The 18,115-nt window shown below is 44.3% G+C and overlaps 1 protein-coding gene across 6 annotated transcripts in view; it reads right to left on the bottom strand.

Moving 5' to 3' along the window:
* The window catches only part of LOC102400552 (low-density lipoprotein receptor-related protein 2-like), a 42,335-nt gene that overhangs the window by 11,920 nt on the left and 12,300 nt on the right, over window positions 1-18,115 (bottom strand). For 4 of the 6 annotated variants that reach the window (XM_044937531.2, XM_044937625.2, XM_044937555.2 and 1 more), the window contains 15 exons: window positions 17,788-17,956; window positions 17,307-17,475; window positions 16,268-16,493; window positions 15,351-15,476; window positions 13,489-13,713; window positions 11,059-11,370; window positions 10,171-10,383; window positions 8,494-8,688; window positions 7,006-7,221; window positions 5,708-5,943; window positions 3,921-4,050; window positions 3,539-3,723; window positions 2,579-2,765; window positions 1,776-1,994; window positions 892-1,075 (listed from right to left, as the gene is read on the bottom strand). In XM_044937531.2, the coding sequence (XP_044793466.2) occupies window positions 892-1,075; window positions 1,776-1,994; window positions 2,579-2,765; window positions 3,539-3,723; window positions 3,921-4,050; window positions 5,708-5,943; window positions 7,006-7,221; window positions 8,494-8,688; window positions 10,171-10,383; window positions 11,059-11,370; window positions 13,489-13,713; window positions 15,351-15,476; window positions 16,268-16,493; window positions 17,307-17,475; window positions 17,788-17,956 (2,992 nt within the window). The remainder of the gene's footprint in view (window positions 1-891; window positions 1,076-1,775; window positions 1,995-2,578; window positions 2,766-3,538; window positions 3,724-3,920; window positions 4,051-5,707; window positions 5,944-7,005; window positions 7,222-8,493; window positions 8,689-10,170; window positions 10,384-11,058; window positions 11,371-13,488; window positions 13,714-15,350; window positions 15,477-16,267; window positions 16,494-17,306; window positions 17,476-17,787; window positions 17,957-18,115) is intronic. The other 2 variants (XM_044937576.2, XM_044937617.2) reach the window with 2 other exon arrangements.

Here is an 18,115-nt window from a genome sequence, read left to right as displayed (position 1 = left end):
CTTTCCCTCAAACTTAAACTCGGTGTATGCCTTAAACATAATTTGTGAAGTAGTAAAAGAAGGTTTTCTTTGAAGTTTTATGGTGATTGTTCATTATTTAGGGATATAATATCTATTATGACAGCTGTATAGGAAGTCTAAAAAATACATTAGACCCTAGCCTGGAAAACATCCAGGGAACCTGCCACTCTTTTCTGGGCTAGAAAGTCCAGTAGTTCCATGGACAATGGGTGCTTCAGATCACATTCTTGGTCATAAGCCCTTAGATCCATCAGGAAACTCCTGCCAGTCTCCTAAGGACCATGTTACCAGATTCCTGGTTGGAGGTATTGGAAAGGTGAGGAAAAAAGAGGGAAGGTATCTGACCTAGGTCACCTCAGGATCCTGAGTTTTGCTCTATCTTGTTCTTATATTTGATACACACATGGCCATCCCAATTAGGGCTTTGCTTGGAGAAGTAGGAAATGCTGCCTCCAAGCTCCTGGCCCTTTGCAGAGAGAAAGGGCTCTGGACCAAAGAGCTCAAGCCCCACATCCAACTCCTCTGCCCCCATCAACACCCCCCAATCACATTACTATAAATTAAACACCAGCCCTAGTTCCATTCTCCCTCCTCCTGCCATTTTAAAGCCATACAGATTCTCCACTCAGAGGGACACCTGTTTGTTTTAGCCAAAGAAAGTATAGGTGGGCCACCAAGTGAGCAAGCCTACATCTCACTTTTCTGGCTTTCACAACTACTATGGTATGGTTGGCTCACATCATAAGATCCAGAGTCAAGTCAGATAAGGTTTTTATTCACTCATTCTGTGTTGAGGGAACACAACCGAAGTGGAACTACAGAGGGACAGACCTGACAGACTTGACCAGGCCTTGTGACACCGGGACTCACCCATTTAGGGGATCTAAAGCCAAAGACCGTGGTTGGTTCAAGTCATTGTCCAGGACGACCGTGTACTCAGATTTTCCTCTCCAAATTGCAGTCAACTGAATTGCCAGAATCTGACCAGCTGTCCCATCTGTCCAATAGAGATTCCTCCCGATCCAGTCAACCACTATGCAGTCTGCCTTTATCCCTGAGGAGAAGAAACTATTCATCATGTGTACTTAAATTACAGCTTTGCAGAAGGTTGAAGCTCACAGACCTCAGACTTGCATGCCACGTTAATTCATTTTCCAACTGATATATGCATCTCCATCAGAGCAGTCTTTTAAATGCTCCAAGATACTATTTGCAGAAGAAGATGACCATTATGAGTAATGGTCACTGGCTGATAGTTTGACTGACTCTGTATCAACAGAGATGGAAACTTCTCATTTCTAGCTATTAATAATTATGTCATCCCAGAATACCAATGCAAATCTCTTTCTTAGGTCTTAAGTGTTCCAGCCTGCTTTGTCTTCAGAACAAGACAAGCACAGTTCCAAAGCCTCCTTTTTATATTTTGTAAATTGAGTGATTTCACTTTCACTTTTCACTTTCATTTTATACCTTGAATTTGAATCTGAAAGTATCTACAAATAAGGCGTTATTATAACAAACCCATAAGTTAAACCTCTGTAACCATGGGTCAGCCTTACCTTAAGACCAGACAAGCCCTTCTTTCCTGTCCACCTAACTATTCCATGTCTAACTATTAATAATATCAAGACTTGACCACTTGTAGTTAAGGAGATATAAACTAATGTTTAGAAAGTTCATGGCCACTCATCCTATCATTCATGCTATGTGTAATTAGTAAGGGCAAGATGAGAGCCTCTTATAAGGGGACAAACCTTTCACCATAGTCCCTTTCTTCTTCATGTCCATGCTTATCCACTGAATACTCTGGGCCCCGAGATCGGTCCAGAAGACTTTCTGATCCACTAAGTCATAGTCAATAGAAAAAATAATCAGGTTCTTGTCTGTAGTTGCCAGAATATCTTCTTTCAAGCTTCGCATCCCATAGAGGAGTAGTTTAAACTGGATTGCCACAAGCAGGACTGGTTCAGTACCTGTCAAAAAAGAACTGCTTTCAACATGGCCTTAAGGAGTTTGATTGGTGAGCCCAGCACTGGCTAAGGAATCAGAGGACAAAGTAGTTTTTGCTTTCTCATTGACAGGGCTGTGGTACCAGCTCACTGGCATCTAAGTAGTTCTTCCCTTGATGTAATGGTTAAGCTAAAACATGGTTTAAAGATACTTAGAATAAAGGGATCATTAGCCTAAATTGAAAACCACATTTATAACTAAATATTTGGTGTTAGGTGGACAGGAAAGAAGGGCTTGTCTGGTCTTAAGGTAAGGCTGACCCATGGTTACAGAGGTTTAACTTATGGGTTTGTTATAATAACGCCTTATTTGTAGATACTTTCAGATTCAAATTCAAGGTATAAAATGAAAGTGAAAAGTGAAAGTGAAATCACTCAATTTACAAAATATAAAAAGGAGGCTTTGGAACTGTGCTTGTCTTGTTCTGAAGACAAAGCAGGCTGGAACACTTAAGACCTAAGAAAGAGATTTGCATTGGTATTCCGGGATGTCATAGGACCTCAAGCTCTCAACTTACAGTTGAGGAGATATTTGCAGCTCCATTTACCTGTTGCTTTACAGGTATGGCCATCAGGCTCCAGTGAGTAGCCAGGATGACAGGCGCAGGTGTAGGAGCCCTTTGTGTTGACACAGGTCTGACTGCAAGGGTGACCACCCAGTCTCCTGCATTCATCCACATCCTCACAGATCTGGCCACTGCTTTTCAGCTCAAAGCCTCGCTCACAAGCACATACCTGACAGAGGTTGGAAAACATGAAGACTTTCTAAAGGCAAGGTACACAGTTAATTAAAAAAAGACCTCAGCTTTGATATAAAAAGCACACGGCGATATGCTCCATGTCAGCAACTCAAACTGTTCTTTGAACCAACTTCATTCTGATTGCAGTCACTCTCTCCATCTCCTGCCGCTTGCCCCACATCCTTGCCACCCACAGGGGTCCCAAGTTAACAAAGATGTCCAGTTCAGCCCAGGCCCCCTAGGACTCCATCAGAATCTGTAAGTGAAGAGACCCCTAGATTTCACTGAACTGGTTGTCTGCCAACAGGACCAGACATCAGCATGGTTTTCTTCCACTTCCACAAGTTCACCATGTTCAGCCAACTAATAATGCCAGACCAGAACAGGGACAGTTCTTGACTGAAGGGCAAGTCATATTCTAAATACTCGCACGGAAAGGACTTCCTCACAGGTACATAGTTTCCTGAGCTGCAGCATGGCGGGGAGTTACTTGACTCTTGGGACAAATCCCCCCAAACATTGCCTCAGCGTGAATGTCGCAGTAGGGAAGTTCCTGGAGCTGGGGGGCTGGGTTCCAGAAGACCGGAGAGGGGAAAGGAACTAGACAGGACTGGGCAGAAAGCTTCAAGCAGGGGCACGTGGGAGGAGGGCTCAGGGCGGCTCTGCCGTGGAAGACTCGCGTAGGGAACAGACAGCCCGGCTGAGGATGACCGCCTCTCCCCACACCGAGTCTCCAGCCGCCAGAGCACAGAAAGAGAAACCACTCACAGGTCCGTGCGGGGACGGGTAGCAGCTGTGGAAACACTGTCCCTGGCGGCAGGCAGACGATGAGCACTGCCCGCCCTCGTCGGAGCCGTCGGCACAGTCTCGCTTCCCGTCACACACCAGGCTGAGGTCCAGGCAGGCGGAGGGGTGACACTGGAACTCGGAGCTCCCACACTTCTCCGGGGGGCCTGGAGAACGACTTTCTGCCTTTATAGTCAAACCCTCTGCCACACCTCCCTCCCACAGCAAGGCTCTCGCGCGTACAATCAAGACCTCCATCCCCGTCGAGGGATGGATTTCGGGCCCCGTAGCATTTGCTCACTGAGCTGGGTTCCCGCGCAGCTGCGCCCCTCGGAGGCCGCCCGCCTCCTCGCTCTGTACTTACATCCCGTCTCGTCGCTGCCGTCCCCACAGTCACTCTGCCCATCACAGCGCCAGGGCTCGGGCACGCACTGCTCCCCACTGGCACAGCGCCACTGCCTGGAGCCACAGCGAAGCTCCCTGGGGTCACAGTCCTGAGGAGACAGTGAGCGACTCTGTCAACTCCCAGGTCCAGAGCCCAGGAAGGGGCCTGGGTTATGAGAGAACCCTCAAGTCCCCTCTTCAATGAGGCCAGAGATGTGGATGATAAGCAACGCCTTCTTCAGTTGGAGTTCAGACGACGAATTGTGGGTGATACCAACGTGGATGGGAAAGTGGGAAGGAGATACCTTATTCTGTAAACTGACCAGCCAGGAAGTCTTAATGCATTTAAGAACCTACAGCCTGTTTAAAAACAACTAGACCTTATGATGATCGTTTACCTAGTTTGGTTCACTTTGTCTATTTCATATTCAATGGTCCCATTTCATTTAGTTTATGTTTTTCAATTTCTCAATCTTTTCTTTTTTTAAACATTCTTTCTCAAGCCTTTATCAAGCATAGTAGAAAAGATTGTGTGTGTGTGTGTGTGTGTGTGTGTGTGTGTGTGTGTGTGTATAGTATGTATAAAAGTGAAAGTGCTAGTCACTCAGTTGTGTCCGACTCTTTGCGACCCCATGGACTGTAGCCCGTCAGGCTCCTCTGTCCATGGAATTCTCCAGGCAATAATACTGGAGTGGGTTGCCATTTCCTTCTCCAGGGGATCTTCCCGGCCCAGGGATTGAATTTGAGTCTCCTGCATTGCAGGCAGATTCTTTACTGTCTGAGCCATAATAGAAAACTTATGAATTTTTGCCTAACTAAAAAATTCATGACATTTTGATTCCACTTGTTTGACTTAATATGAATAGAATGCTGTATTTCTAATGAAAAAAACAGATATGTAACAAGCAACAAAGATTTACTATATAGCACAGGGAACTGTAGTCAATATCTTATAATAACCTATAATGGAAAATAATCTCAAAAATAATATATGGGTATATGTATAACGGAATCACCTTGCTATGCATCTGAAACATTGTAAGTCAACTATACTTCAATAAAAAACTATATTAAAAAAGAACCTATGACTGATTCACATTGATATATGGCAGAAACCAATACAATATTGTAAAGTGATCATCCTCCAATTAAAAAAAAATTTTTTTAAAGCATAAGCAAAAGAATCTGCTCTAGAAACTCTTCTTAGAATTCCCACCATTTCTAATGCACACTCCAGCATTTGTACCTAATCTGACTGGGATTCTCAGAACTGGTGCAGGGAAAAGGGTATTTCAGATCTGTGCACCTATGATACAGCAGCACCTTGAGATATAGTTTCAGCCCAGCAGACACTACCCTTTCTATTGATGAGAAAATAGAACATCACCACAGAGCTGCTTTCTTAAGGTCAAAAGTGAGCAGTAGATTCAAAATTGGGCTGCATATCACACAATGCAGAAGCAACGGTGTATGTTACGGGAACTGGTTTAGGCAGAGCTTCAAAGCATCGCTCTAAACAAGACATTCAAGACATGACCATCAAGACTGATATTTGCAAAGCTCCTCCAATAAAGATCTTACAAGTTTGACTTTCAACCAGAGGATCTTAACACTTTGGAGACTTTGATGCAGTTACAAATGGCTTTCTGGGCAGAGATTGTGGGAGACCTCTGTTCGTACATTTTCCCAAGTTTTCTAGTGAGGAAGCACATGTTACTGTTGTGATTAGAAGTCTACTGTGTTTGTTTTGAAGGAAGAGTGGGCTACCTTCTCGTCAGTTCCATCTTTGCAGTCTAAGTCATGGTCACATATCCACTCTGCCAACACACACTCCCCACTCCTCGGGCACTTCACCTCCCCTGACGGGCATGGCAGGGGCCAGGCAGGACAGCTCTCTTCATCTGAGTGGTCCAGGCAATCGCGGTTCCCATCGCAACGCAGGGAAGAAGATACACATTGGCCATTCTCACATTTAAATTCAGATGGGCTGCATTTTTCATGAACTGAAAAACAAAGCTTTAGGTAACAACTCAGCCAGATGGAGTAGAAGCAATCTGATGGCAAATAAAATGGTTTGAAGACTCCCAGTCTTCTCCTGTCACCTTAGGAATTAAGCCCCAGTGGGGGTTAGGGCAGGAAGGTGGTTCAAGCAGAGTGTTAGAGCAGAAAGGGCCTATAAGCTAGCCCAGAAAAACCTCCTGTCCTGGAGGTCGAGGGCTGGGGCACAGGGATGGGAGGACACATAGGAGGATGCTGGGACAGGCAGGGGAGCAGGATTCTTGCCTGGGACCCTAATGTGAGTTGCCCCAACACACCTTTCCAATTGAGTCTGAAAAGGCACCATTTTGACCTCAAGTTTCCATTCTCAGACTAAAAGAAGTATTCTTTTTTGTAATCCTTTTTGTTGTTTAGTCCAGCAAGTCATGTCTGAGTCTTTGTGACCCCCATGGATTGTCACCCACCAGGTTCCTCTGTCCATGGAATTCTCCAGGCAAGAATACTAGACTGGGTTGCCATTTCCTCCTCTAGGGGATCTCCCCAACCCAGGGATCAAACCTGCATCTCCTGCATTGGCAGGCGGATTCTTTACCACTAAGCCATCAGGGATGTCTTGCAATCATTTAGGACCATGTTTTCCATGTTTTTTTTTTTTTTACTTTCTAGTGATTTTTCTATCTAAAATGACCCCAAATGTAGTGCTGAAGTGCTGTTCGGTGCTCCTACAGGTAAGGAGTCTATAGTGTATCTTATGGGAAAATATACATGCATTCAATAAGCTCTATTCCGCATGAGTTTTGGTGCTGCTGGATATTACTGAGTCAACAATACAGGACAAGTCATATTTAAACAGAAACACACATTTTAAAAAGGTTCTATATTGATCAGTTGACAAAAATGTGACCAGAGACTCTAAGAAACCTCACCCTGTATATTTTCCAGGAGCAATGATCCAATATCCTCTAATTCAGTGTTCATGGCAGCTTTATAGAACATAACTCCCACAAATAAGGAGAACTGACTACAGTGTACTTCGAAATACTCCAAGTAACTTCCATGGAACTTACTACATCCTTGTTCGTCTTTTCCATCAGAACAGTCGGGGTGGCCGTCACACAGCCAGCTCTTGGGGATACAGCGGGTCTTGTTGTCACAGCGCAGAGAGCAGTCTTCAACAGGCTTCCAGCAGCCCAGCTCATCGGAGCCATCCAAGCACTGCTGGGCTCCATCACAGTGATATTTCTCCTCAATGCACTTGTTTCCATCCAGACACTGGAAGACCCCTTCCATGGAACAAGTCAAAAGCAAGGACCATATATGTTCATCAAACTGAAGTTTTATTACCAGATTAACTCACCCTCATTCTGGAGTTTGAGGGGTAGGTGGACTAATCTTGAGTTGTGTGTGCATGCTAACTTGCTTCAGTAGTATCTGACTCTCTGTGACCCTATGGACTGTAGCCTGCCTGTCTTCTCAATCTATGAGATTCTCCAGGCAAGAATACTGGAGTGAGTTGCCATACACTCCTCCAAGGGATCTTCTCAACCCAGGAATTGACTGAACCCACGTCTCTTATGTCTCCTGCCTTAGCAGGGGGATTCTTTACCACTAGTGCCACCTGGAAAGCCCGTTTGAATTCTATATATACATATTTTTTAATTTTTTATTTATTTGGCTGTGCCAGGTCTTAGATGCAGCACATTGGGTCTTTGATCTTTGTTAAGGCATGTGGAATCTTTAACTGCAGCACGCTCTTAGTTATGGCATGTGGGATCTAGTTCCCTGACAGAGATCGAACCCGGATCCTCTGCATTGGAAGGTGGAGGCTTAACTACTGGACCACCAGAGAAGTCCCCTGAGTTCTATATATTAATTGATCCATAGGTGAGCTTTAATAAAGTGCTAAGGTTAATTAAGCTGAACTAGGTCCTTGAAATACTAAGGCTTCATATTGGTTTGGTTACTTGAACAACTTGTTAAAATACAACCAAGTCAGTTATAAGTAGTCCATTTAGGAAGGCAATGGCACCCCACTCCAGTACTCTTGCTTGGAAAATCCCATGGACGGAGGAGCCTCGTAGGCTACAGTCCATGGGGTCACGAAGAGTCGGACACGACTGAGCAACTTCACTTTCACTTTTCACTTGCATGCATTGGAGAAGGAACTGGCAGCCCACTCCAGTGTTCTTGCCTGGAGAATCCCAGGGACGGGGGAGCCTGGTGGGTTGCCGTCTATGGGGTCGCACAGAGTTGGACACGACTGAAGTGACTTAGCATAGCATAGCATAGCATGCCAATATAAAGGCAGCTATTGGAATACTTAGGCAAATTGGAAGAAGCAAGGAAACAATAGTCAAATTATACCTGGCAAAACACTGTGGACTTAAATGTGATAAAATGGGCAATCAGACAGTCTGTGTTCTGACAGGCTATGTAATCTATGAAAATGTATAGGGAAAGCAAGTGTGATTATAATGAACACTCCAGCAATTCATAGCATGCTTCCGAGGCAGAGTCAGCACGCCTGGGACAAGGACCAGGAGGCGGTGACACACCTGGTCTGTTGCAGAAGTGGGAGCAGTTCTCCTCATCCGAGCCATCCCCGCAGTCTTGCTTGCCATCACAGAGGTAGCCCCGGGAGATGCACTCCAGCCCATCCCGACAGGGCACAGAAGATCGGGTGCAGAGGACAGGGGGTGGCGGGGGTGGGGGAGGAGGGCTGGGGGCTGCTGCTGCTTCGACCTCAGGATCTAGAATCAGCAGTGTCAGCAGGTGAGCCCATCAGGCACCAGCAGAGGAGACAGGCTTCTACCGCCCCGCTCCCCCAAAACCCACGTCATGGCCAGGTAGCCGTGTTTGTCTACCTTGTAGAAAGAAAGAGTCAAGACCCTGGATCTTTAGACCATATGTGTGGTGTGTTGGCCCATTATCTCATGGTTTTGAATTGGAGGAAATGGTTTTTTCCTTTCAGGCCTATAAATTTAATTGTTTCCACTACCTGATGCTATATTCTAGGCATGCAGAATAAAGTAAGTTTCTGAAGACGGGACTTCAGTTTCATGGTGAGATGTCTGAGTTAGGCACTTCCAGCAGTTACCAGTTAGTATTCTTCAGCACCTGTCACAGAAACCTAATGGATATGCTAGCAGAATAATCAAAATTGGATTTTTTTTTTTTTTTTTACCAAGAGTTAACCTCTTGTTAACACATTTTACCACCTAGGAAACATATTCCTAAGCCTAATGGTTCTTAGCCTTGAAAATCAGGTCAAACAAGTGAATCAGGAAACAATAGTTTAGACTGCAGGGGGAGATGAAAGACCTCTAGCGGGCAGGTACATAGGAGGAGGAACAGGTCTGTGCATCTCTGTTTCTATTCTTCCTCGGGGTTTCTAGCTGCATCCACCAAGAAAGTCCCCCGAATCCTGTGATAAGACTTTTTCTTCTGCCTCAAGATCTGAAATCAGATTTTTTGGCACCATGCCAAAGGTTTATATGAAAATAGTTAAGCCAGCTTTAAGCAGATTAATCTGAATGATCAAGGCACAGCTTTAACAGAAGAGTTGCTTCCCCTGGTAACCAGGACCCAGAGCAGCTTCACAGAGGATCCCCTGCAAGATGTCACTGCTATGAGAAAGGGGCTTCCTCGGTTTAAAAAAAAAAAACCAGCTTGGGAAACTGATTTTCATGCATCGGTGCTCTGTTGTGTCCCATTCTTTGCGACCCCATGGACTGTAGTCCACCACACTCCACTGTTCATGGAATTTTCCAGGCCACAATATTAGAGTGGATTGTCATTTCTTTCTCCAAGGGATCTTCCTGACCCAGGAATTAAACCTGGGTCTCAAGAATTGGCAGGCAGATTCTTTACTGCTGTGCCACCTGGGTAGCCTGGGAAACCTGTTTAGAGCAAGTTAAATGGATCTGTTTACAGCCAAACTAAGAGCTTCAACATGCTAACATGAAAGATGATTCCCAAAAGGGGCTAGGTGTGCACCCTCCTTGGGGTATTACTCAGGAACTGGTGCCATTTAGCAACTTTGAGAAATGTGTTAGATTCTTACTTGAACAGGTTTCAGTACAAGGACAAAGTTAGGCAGAAGGCCTGCCGAACTGTGGGTTGGGACCACTGCTGATACAGATTGGAAGATACCTGGGAATTTCTCATAGAAAACACACCGAGGAGAGCAGGGTAACATGGATCTCTAAGAAAACCCCCAGGGGAAGACTTGCCTGGAACCTCCAGGTTCTCAGCCAAGATGATCATCTTCTGGACATAGGCCTCTTTTGACACTGAGAAGGGCTCTGGCTTCCTCCTGTTCCACAGCACGAGAGCCGTTCTGTTCAGAGTCAGTAGGTAGGGCTCATGCGCCGCAATCATGCCATCACTCCAAGTCTCGTTCAAAGTGTAGGTTCTATTTTTTAGGAGACTCAGACTTTGCAACCCTAAGGAAGAGTCAAGTCCTTACAAGCTGATACAGAACAAGTAACCTGTGACAGCAAGGAGGCAAGGGCAACATTGGATTGAAAATTTCAATGACCTTGCACTGAAAATATGCACAGATTCGTCTATGAAGTTTTGTAAGTTTTAGTTCTATAGTTAAAGATAATCCAAGGAAGTGTTTAAAGCTCCAGAAAAGTGAGGGGTGCTGCATGGGAACATCAGATGTGACTTGACCACCACAGTCCTACAACCCCAGTCATCAGCACAGTGCTGTCAGGCCATCCTTGAGACTTCTGGGTGAGTAGACTGTCACGTTCAGCTATGAAGGTGTAATATGTACCTGCTGTCAAGTTATAACCAAAGTATCTGTACTTTGTTTATAATGGAAGTGTCATTCCATTACTTCTACTTACCGAAGTAGAAACAAATAGCTTTTTGCAGTGTTAAAAATTAAGTATGCTATTTCTAAAGTTTTCTATCTCTTCAATCATAAATTTAGACTCATAGATGTGAATAGAGTTTGAGGTCAGTGACTCATGCCCAAGCTTTAACTATGAAAATCAGAGTTTGAGGCTATATCTAACTAGTTCTAAAAATGGTGTCATTACTACTAAAAAGAAGACTCTCATTCAGCCCCTCAAGCCTCTTCCTAACCTCACTGGTTATGCAGCACTTACCTGACCCTTTGGTGGTCCAGAGGATGCTGGAAGAGCCGAGATCTAACGTTACGTGGGTGTCTGCCGTCCAGGTGCCTCTCCAGACTGTCTGTATGCTTTTGCCATCAAGGGTCATACTTTTCAAGGGTTCCCCACTTTCCACCCAGTAGAGCAGCCTCCTTGGCCAGTCAAGAAGGAGATGCAGTATAACACTGCCCGTTTTGTACAGGATATGGGTGTCTGGGCCAGCAAGTCTCATCCTCTGAATAGCACTTCTGTCGCAGGGCAGCCAGTACAAGTTCCCAGTTGGAATGTCCACATTCGCTGAGCAGACTGTAAGGAGGACAAGTCGCTCCCATTAGGAAGGACATTCAAATGTGTTCTCATTTTGTCTTAAACTCTGGGCCAGGGATGAAGGCAGACAGTTTCAGGATGCAAAGATCATTCCCTAGAAACCTACACACCTTGTTCCCACAAGGGTCCCATCATGCCTACTCTGGTTTCTTGTCTGTCAGTATGAGCTACCCTGATCCTTGACAACCCCTAGGCAAGGTAGACACGCACTGCATTTTGTAAGTTGGATAGCTTAGGAAGACTGGCAACTTCCTAAGAACACACTGGCCCCATGGGGTTCTGTTTCTCTTGACCTCACTGGGCTCTGCCCTCTGCAGAAAATATGTGCTTTCCTCTGGAGTCAGATGTAACCACAAAAATCCCGCATACCAGCATCACAGAATGCCTTCAGAGTGATTCTACACCAGTTCTTAAAAACGTGCACTCTTTCCTAAAGTGCAACTTTGAAGCCCTCCCATTTTTGATTCAGAACTTCATCTGTTTTTTCTATCCTCAAGTTTCAGTCTGAGGACAAGATTAACACACCCAAGAGAAAACAACACAGATGTCAGTGCAGTTCAGTTCAGTTCAGTCACTCAGGCGTGTCCGACTGTTTGCGACCCCATGGCCAGCAGCACGCCAGGCATCCCTGTCCATCGCCAACTCCCAGAGTTTACTCAAACTCATGTCCATTGAGTTGGAATCCATGTTCCCAAGACACCCTTCAGATCAGTGGCTGATGTTTTGATCCTTAAAGAATTGGAATTGCGTCAGGCAATATTTATTTTTTTTCTTTGTTTAGGACGCCCAGTTTGTGTTGCAGAATTTCTTGGTGTCGGGGGGGAAACACTACAGGTATCAGAAGTACTGAGGTATAGTAAAGGGCTTCCTAGGTGGCACAGTGGTAAGGAATCCACCTGCCAATGCAGGAGACACACGCTGATGTGAAAATAAGGTGAAAGCTACAGACCCAAGAGTTGTCAGGAGGCCCTGAGATCCTGCAGACTGGCCTTGAGAGCAGAGGTCAAGCTGATCACTACCCAGAAAAGGCCTGCCTGGCTGTGTCAAGCTTCCCAGTTACCTGTATAGGAAAAACACTTGTGTGTCTCCTTTGTGTGTGTGTGTGCTCAGTCACTCAGTCATGTCTGACTCTTTGTGACCCCACAGACTGTAGCCTGCCAGGCTCCTCTGTCCATGGGATTTCCAAGGCAAGAATACAGGCGTGGGTTGCCATCCAGGGGATCTTCCCAGGGGATCTTTACAACCCAGGGATCGCACTTACATCTCTTGTGTCTCCTGCATTGGCAGGTAGATTCCTTACCACTGTGCCACCTGGGAAGCCCTTTACTATACCTCAGTACTTGTGACACCAGACATGTGCTTCTTCCCCCCACACCAAGCAATTCTGCAACACAAACTGTGTCCTAAACAAATGAAAAAAAAAAATGTCTGATGCCATTCCAGTTCCATAAGGATTAAGACATCAGCCACTGATCTGAAGGGTGTCTCGGGAACATGGATTCCAATACAGCACTTCATATAGTAAAGAAGTTCCTTGGCACTTAGAATACCCACAGTACAGGCATTCAGAAATAAGATTACTCACCCTGGAACTCACCTCTCAGTTTACTTTTATAAAGCAGATATTTTCATTTAGGCTGAGTACAGGGAGCTAAGGGTGGGGTATGCCATGTAGGAGTGTGGGAGGGGAGAGAAAGCATATATTATCAAATTAAGAAAATATCTTGCTAGTTCTCTCTGAAATCTGCATTGCAAATTGCTTCTAAATTAGTGTAAGAAAAATCTGCAATGCAAAGTTGAAGTATTTAAGGTCTGTTTCCATCCTATCCAGATGTAAGGCCAGAAAAGTAAAATTTTAAAACCCTTATCACTGACCTCAGTATTTCCCAAATCATGGTAGCCTTTTAAGAGTCTGCACACCATAAGAACAAGGGTAAATCACAGACACTTAATATTTAAATTAGTTAAGAACCACTCTTTGGTATTAAGCTTGATTCAGGTCAGAGACAGATAGGGTTTTGGAGATGTTTGGGAGCCTACTTAAATCTAGAGCCAGAAAGTAAAGGAAAAAAATTCAAAATAACCAACCCAAGCTACCTGTATGTTCTGTCCAAATTTCTTGCTTGTCCCCCAGGTAGCCAGTTGAGAGAAACAGATGCCCCTGGGTATCTGTCCAGTAGATGAGATTTCTTTTCCAGTCAATATCCAGCAAGTAGATGTTCCTTGGATGCTCTTGAACTAGGCTTCTCTCTATAGCAGTTCCCATAAAACCAACTTTCAACAAGTAGAGACGTTTGCCGGAGGAAAACACTAGTTTTAACTCTACCGAAGAAAAAGAAAGATGTACTGTTTGAGCACTTGTCAGAAAAGCCCCATGCGCCCCTCTGAAACAACATTGCTCTTTCAAGTTGAAGCTTCCCTAGAATTCTAGGATCTTATAAAGTTTGCTTCTGAAGCATGTACACACAACATGAATGCCTTGGCTTCCTTAGAGAAGGAAGTCATTTGGGCAAATGAAAGTGCTGCTCAGTTTCCCCAAGGCACCAAGGCCTTTAAATGTCTGAGAAAAGATTAACATAGAATCCTGAGGATTAGGGCCTCAGCATTACTGTTTGATTCAGTAACGTCATCAAATCCTTGCCTGTAGCACACACATTTCAACACAAAGAATTTTAAGCTCTGCTGCCTATCTAAAAAAAAGTTACCTGGGTGCTTAACTGTGTATAAGGTTCACAAACATTTTAAGCTAAGACTTGTATTTGGCACAATAGCTTATTACACTATAATCATGCTCCATGGCTACCCATTGTGAATTGCCTTCTACAAAGGTAGTTAGAGCATCAACATATTTATATCATTTATTCTTCTTAAAACCTCACTGTTCTATAGGAAAAATTCAAGGAATTGGGCAGTGATGTTCAACTGATTATGTAGCCTTCACAGTTTCAAAGATGGAACAATGACATGAGGAATTATGTTAACAATGTTAATGTAGACACTCTGCTTACAAGCAAGAGTCAGAAAATACTATAGTCATGAGACTGTAGAGGGTTTCTTTCTTATACCAACTTAATCATTAGTCTCGGAGAAGGCAATGGCACCCCACTCCAGTACTCTTGCCTGGAAAATTCCATGGACGGAGGAGCCTGGTAGGCTGCAGTCCATGGGGTCGCTAAGAGTCAGACTCGACTGAGCGACTTCCCTTTCATGCATTGGAGAAGGAAATGGCAACCCACTCCAGTGTTCTTGCCTGGAGAATCCCAGGGACAGGAGCCTGGTGGGCTGCTGTCTATGGGGTCGCACAGAGTCGGACACGACTGAAGTGACTTAGCATAGCAATCATTAGTCTTTCATGTAAAACTGAGTAGTATAAGCTATTTTTTCTTGTTTTAAAAATTACTGAACCCAAATATCCATTGATAGATGAATGGATAAGCAAAATGTATCTACATACAATGGAATATTATTCCACCTTAAAAAGGCAATTCTGGCACATGTTATAACATGGGTGAACTTTGAAGGCATAATGTTAAGTTTAAAAAGCCAGTCACAAAACGACAAATACTGTACCATTTTACTTAGATGTGGTACCTAGAGTAGTCAGATTCAGAGACAGGAAGTAGAATGGTGATTGCCAGGGGTTGGGGGGAGAGGGGAATGAGGAATTATTGTTTAACAGGAATAGAATTTCAGTTTGGGGAGATGAAAAAGTTCTGGAGACCAAGGAGGGAGGTGATGGTTGCACAAAAATGTGAATATACTTAATGCCACTGAATACTACACTTAAAAATAAAGTGGTACCTTTTGTTATGTATATTTTTAACACAATAAAAAACCTAATCAAACTCTTATGCTTTCAGGACAAAAATGATTAATTCAAAAACAGAAGTGACACTATTTCCAGACCTACCACAGAATGTGGCTTCTTAAGCCAAACCCACTTCACCCACCATCCTTACCACTACACGTGCCGGAAGGTAAAAGAAACATCCCCTCTGGACAAACACACTTATAGCCCTTGGGATGGACAGGGGACAGGAGACACAGGTGGCTGCAAGAACCTGGAACGTACGCTGGGTATTTACCTGTTTTAAAGTAAAAACAGGTTGGACACAATTTCAGATGGATTTATCCAAACCAGTTCAAAACTTCAGTCTCAAAGGAGTTAAGGCATTTTTGCTTTAAAAGGAACCCCAATATATTTGTCACCCTCTAAGTTAGGCATGCTGACCTTAAACTCCTGGGGTCCCATCTTTCAGATGGTGACAAAGACCTCTCTACAATAAGCTCAGACTAAGAAAGCTTCAACCAACAGTATCTTCCCCCTCCAAGTTAAGGCAAAACAACTGTCTAGCTTGCTGATAGGAAGTAAATAGTGGTTCCCAGTTCTCCACTTTAATTAGTTTCTTGGACCATGAAGAAGTATAATCTGAGTTGAAGCTGACAAATTCAGATTAACAAGCTTTTAACTCCTAGTCAACAAATATGTGACTTCCTCCTAAAAGCAGGATGCCAAGCTTGGTTCCATTTTCTCTTATCAATTGATGTGTCAGTGAGAAAGCTACTCTAGCCCTTTTGTGAACAGCGCATCCCCCGTTTTGTGTATTAAAACTCAGATGTTTTGTGTATTAAAACTCTGGTTGCTATGTTAGATAAAAGCCAGGTATGTGCCTGGAACAAGTTTTCCAGCAGATATTTTCGTTCTGTTCATCTTACTCAAAAGTCCTGGGTACGTCTGGAAAGATACCCAGAACATTTCCCCGGCCCCAAAATAGCAAGTTCCAACAACAGATGGAGGTAGTAATTTAGGGGGGGGGGTTCCATTTAGTGTGAGTTCTGATTCATAAGTGTTTTGAAAGCAAGTGAAGAGACTTACTTTTAGGCTGTTGGGATTGGTGGAGTACCAAGAAGGCGGATATGGAAGCGTTTAGCAGCACCACTCTCTCCTTTGTGGTGTGGGGTGAAGTACGAAACAGCTGTAGTTTATTTGCCCAGAAGAAAGAGTTCTCAAATACCGCCAGTCCCACTGGATCGTCATCTTCCAGGAAGACCTTGGGGAAGGTGTGCCTCCCGGAGCCATCCACGTTCACTGTCTCTATGGACTGAAGGGGGACAGGGTCTCTTGAGAGTGTGGCAGCAACAGGGGTGACCATCTTAGCACACCTCAGTGTCTTGGACACCAATTAAACACATTTTGATATCAATTTGATAGAGATGAAGTTATCTTGGGATCTGCAGAGGTTAATGCCAAAGGCAGAGGATTGGGCTGCTTCTTGTATCAATTAGGGTCACAATTCTTGTACAAGTAGCTACTATAACTTAGTGTCTGCATCAGACATTGTACCAAATCCTTCTACTACATTCCCCAACCACCTTCTGAGGCAGGCATTCTCTCTCTTTCCAGAGAGGGCAAGAAGAGCTCAAAGAGGCACCCTAAGTAACCAGAAATCACAGCTGTAAGAAATAGGCTTAAAAATATGACTCCCAAGCCTATGCTTTCAGCCCCCATGTCCAACTGGTCTTTTAGGTTGATGGTTTCAAAAATAAGATAACATGACCTGTAATATGAAAACCTAGAAATGTGGGCAGAAGACACTGAGGTACTTAAGTAACTGCATGTTTGTTTGTTTTTTGCCATCTTAAAATGTTTTATATCCCAGGTACCACACAGAACATGACCTAGATAACCAGGAAATTCCAGAGCTGAGTTTGACTGTAGAGAGTTTAAGAAAGTCACAGAGTCTCCCAACCTGTGTTGATACAGTCCAGTTCCATCTGAAGATGCTGGGCTTTTCTCGGTTTTCATGGCCAGAAGGTACTTCACCGAGTTGATGCAACACAGAACTCTGTACTCAAAAGAACCCTTTACTCCTACTAAACAGGTTTACCTTTTCCTCCTGACCCATCCATGGTACCTCTTTGTATTCACTGATCCAGTAGAGTCTGCTAGCCACATGGTCCAGCGTCAGCCCTGTGGGTTCCTCCATGTTGACCACCACCAGCACCTTCCTATCAGAGCCATCCATCCCTGCCGTTTCGATAGTCCTCAGGCCTTTCCCACCTCGATTTACCCAATACAAGTACCTGAGATCAGCAAAGACACAAGGGTTAGAGAATCCACTCCAGGGCATGTATACAATTCTGACAAGCCAGGCTGCCCTGATCGCTGGCACAGACCTCTTATCATTACACTGGTCAGAATCCTGGAGATTTCTGCTCTCAGACTCAGTAGACTTTGAAAAGTTTGGCTCTATGGTATTCAATTTAGACTTCAAAATTAAGAATTTTTTGGAGCAAATGAGACCTAGGTCGAAAAGGTTGACCTGCTCTCGTATCAACTTAAATACCTAAGATAATCAATGATTTGGGATATATTCCAAAGAAAGCGTGACTTACTTCTTTGCAGGAAACACTATGAGTTGCTCCGGCACAAGATCCTTTTCCAAGATTCTTATGTAGCCTCTGCCATCACTTAAACCAGCACAGATGACCCTGGCAAAGCTGCTAGCCCAATACAACTGCCCCGTGAACCAGTCCAAAGAGATACTGTTGATGGTTTTAAATTCTGGGGATTACAAGAGACAGTGTTATGTTTCTGTGTTCTCCTATACCCGTCTTACCTTGAAAAAAGAGACTCAGACAAAATTTTCCTATACCTTCTGATCTCAAGTCACATAATGAGGCCAACAGGACCCAGGGAATGAATGAGAGCTACCGCTGTGTG

The sequence above is a fragment of the Bubalus bubalis genome, chromosome 1 (assembly GCF_019923935.1).
Source record: "Bubalus bubalis isolate 160015118507 breed Murrah chromosome 1, NDDB_SH_1, whole genome shotgun sequence".
Lineage (NCBI taxonomy): Eukaryota > Metazoa > Chordata > Mammalia > Artiodactyla > Bovidae > Bubalus > Bubalus bubalis.
Note: the sequence above shows the minus strand (reverse complement) of the source record. Positions and strands in the feature narration are given on the sequence as shown.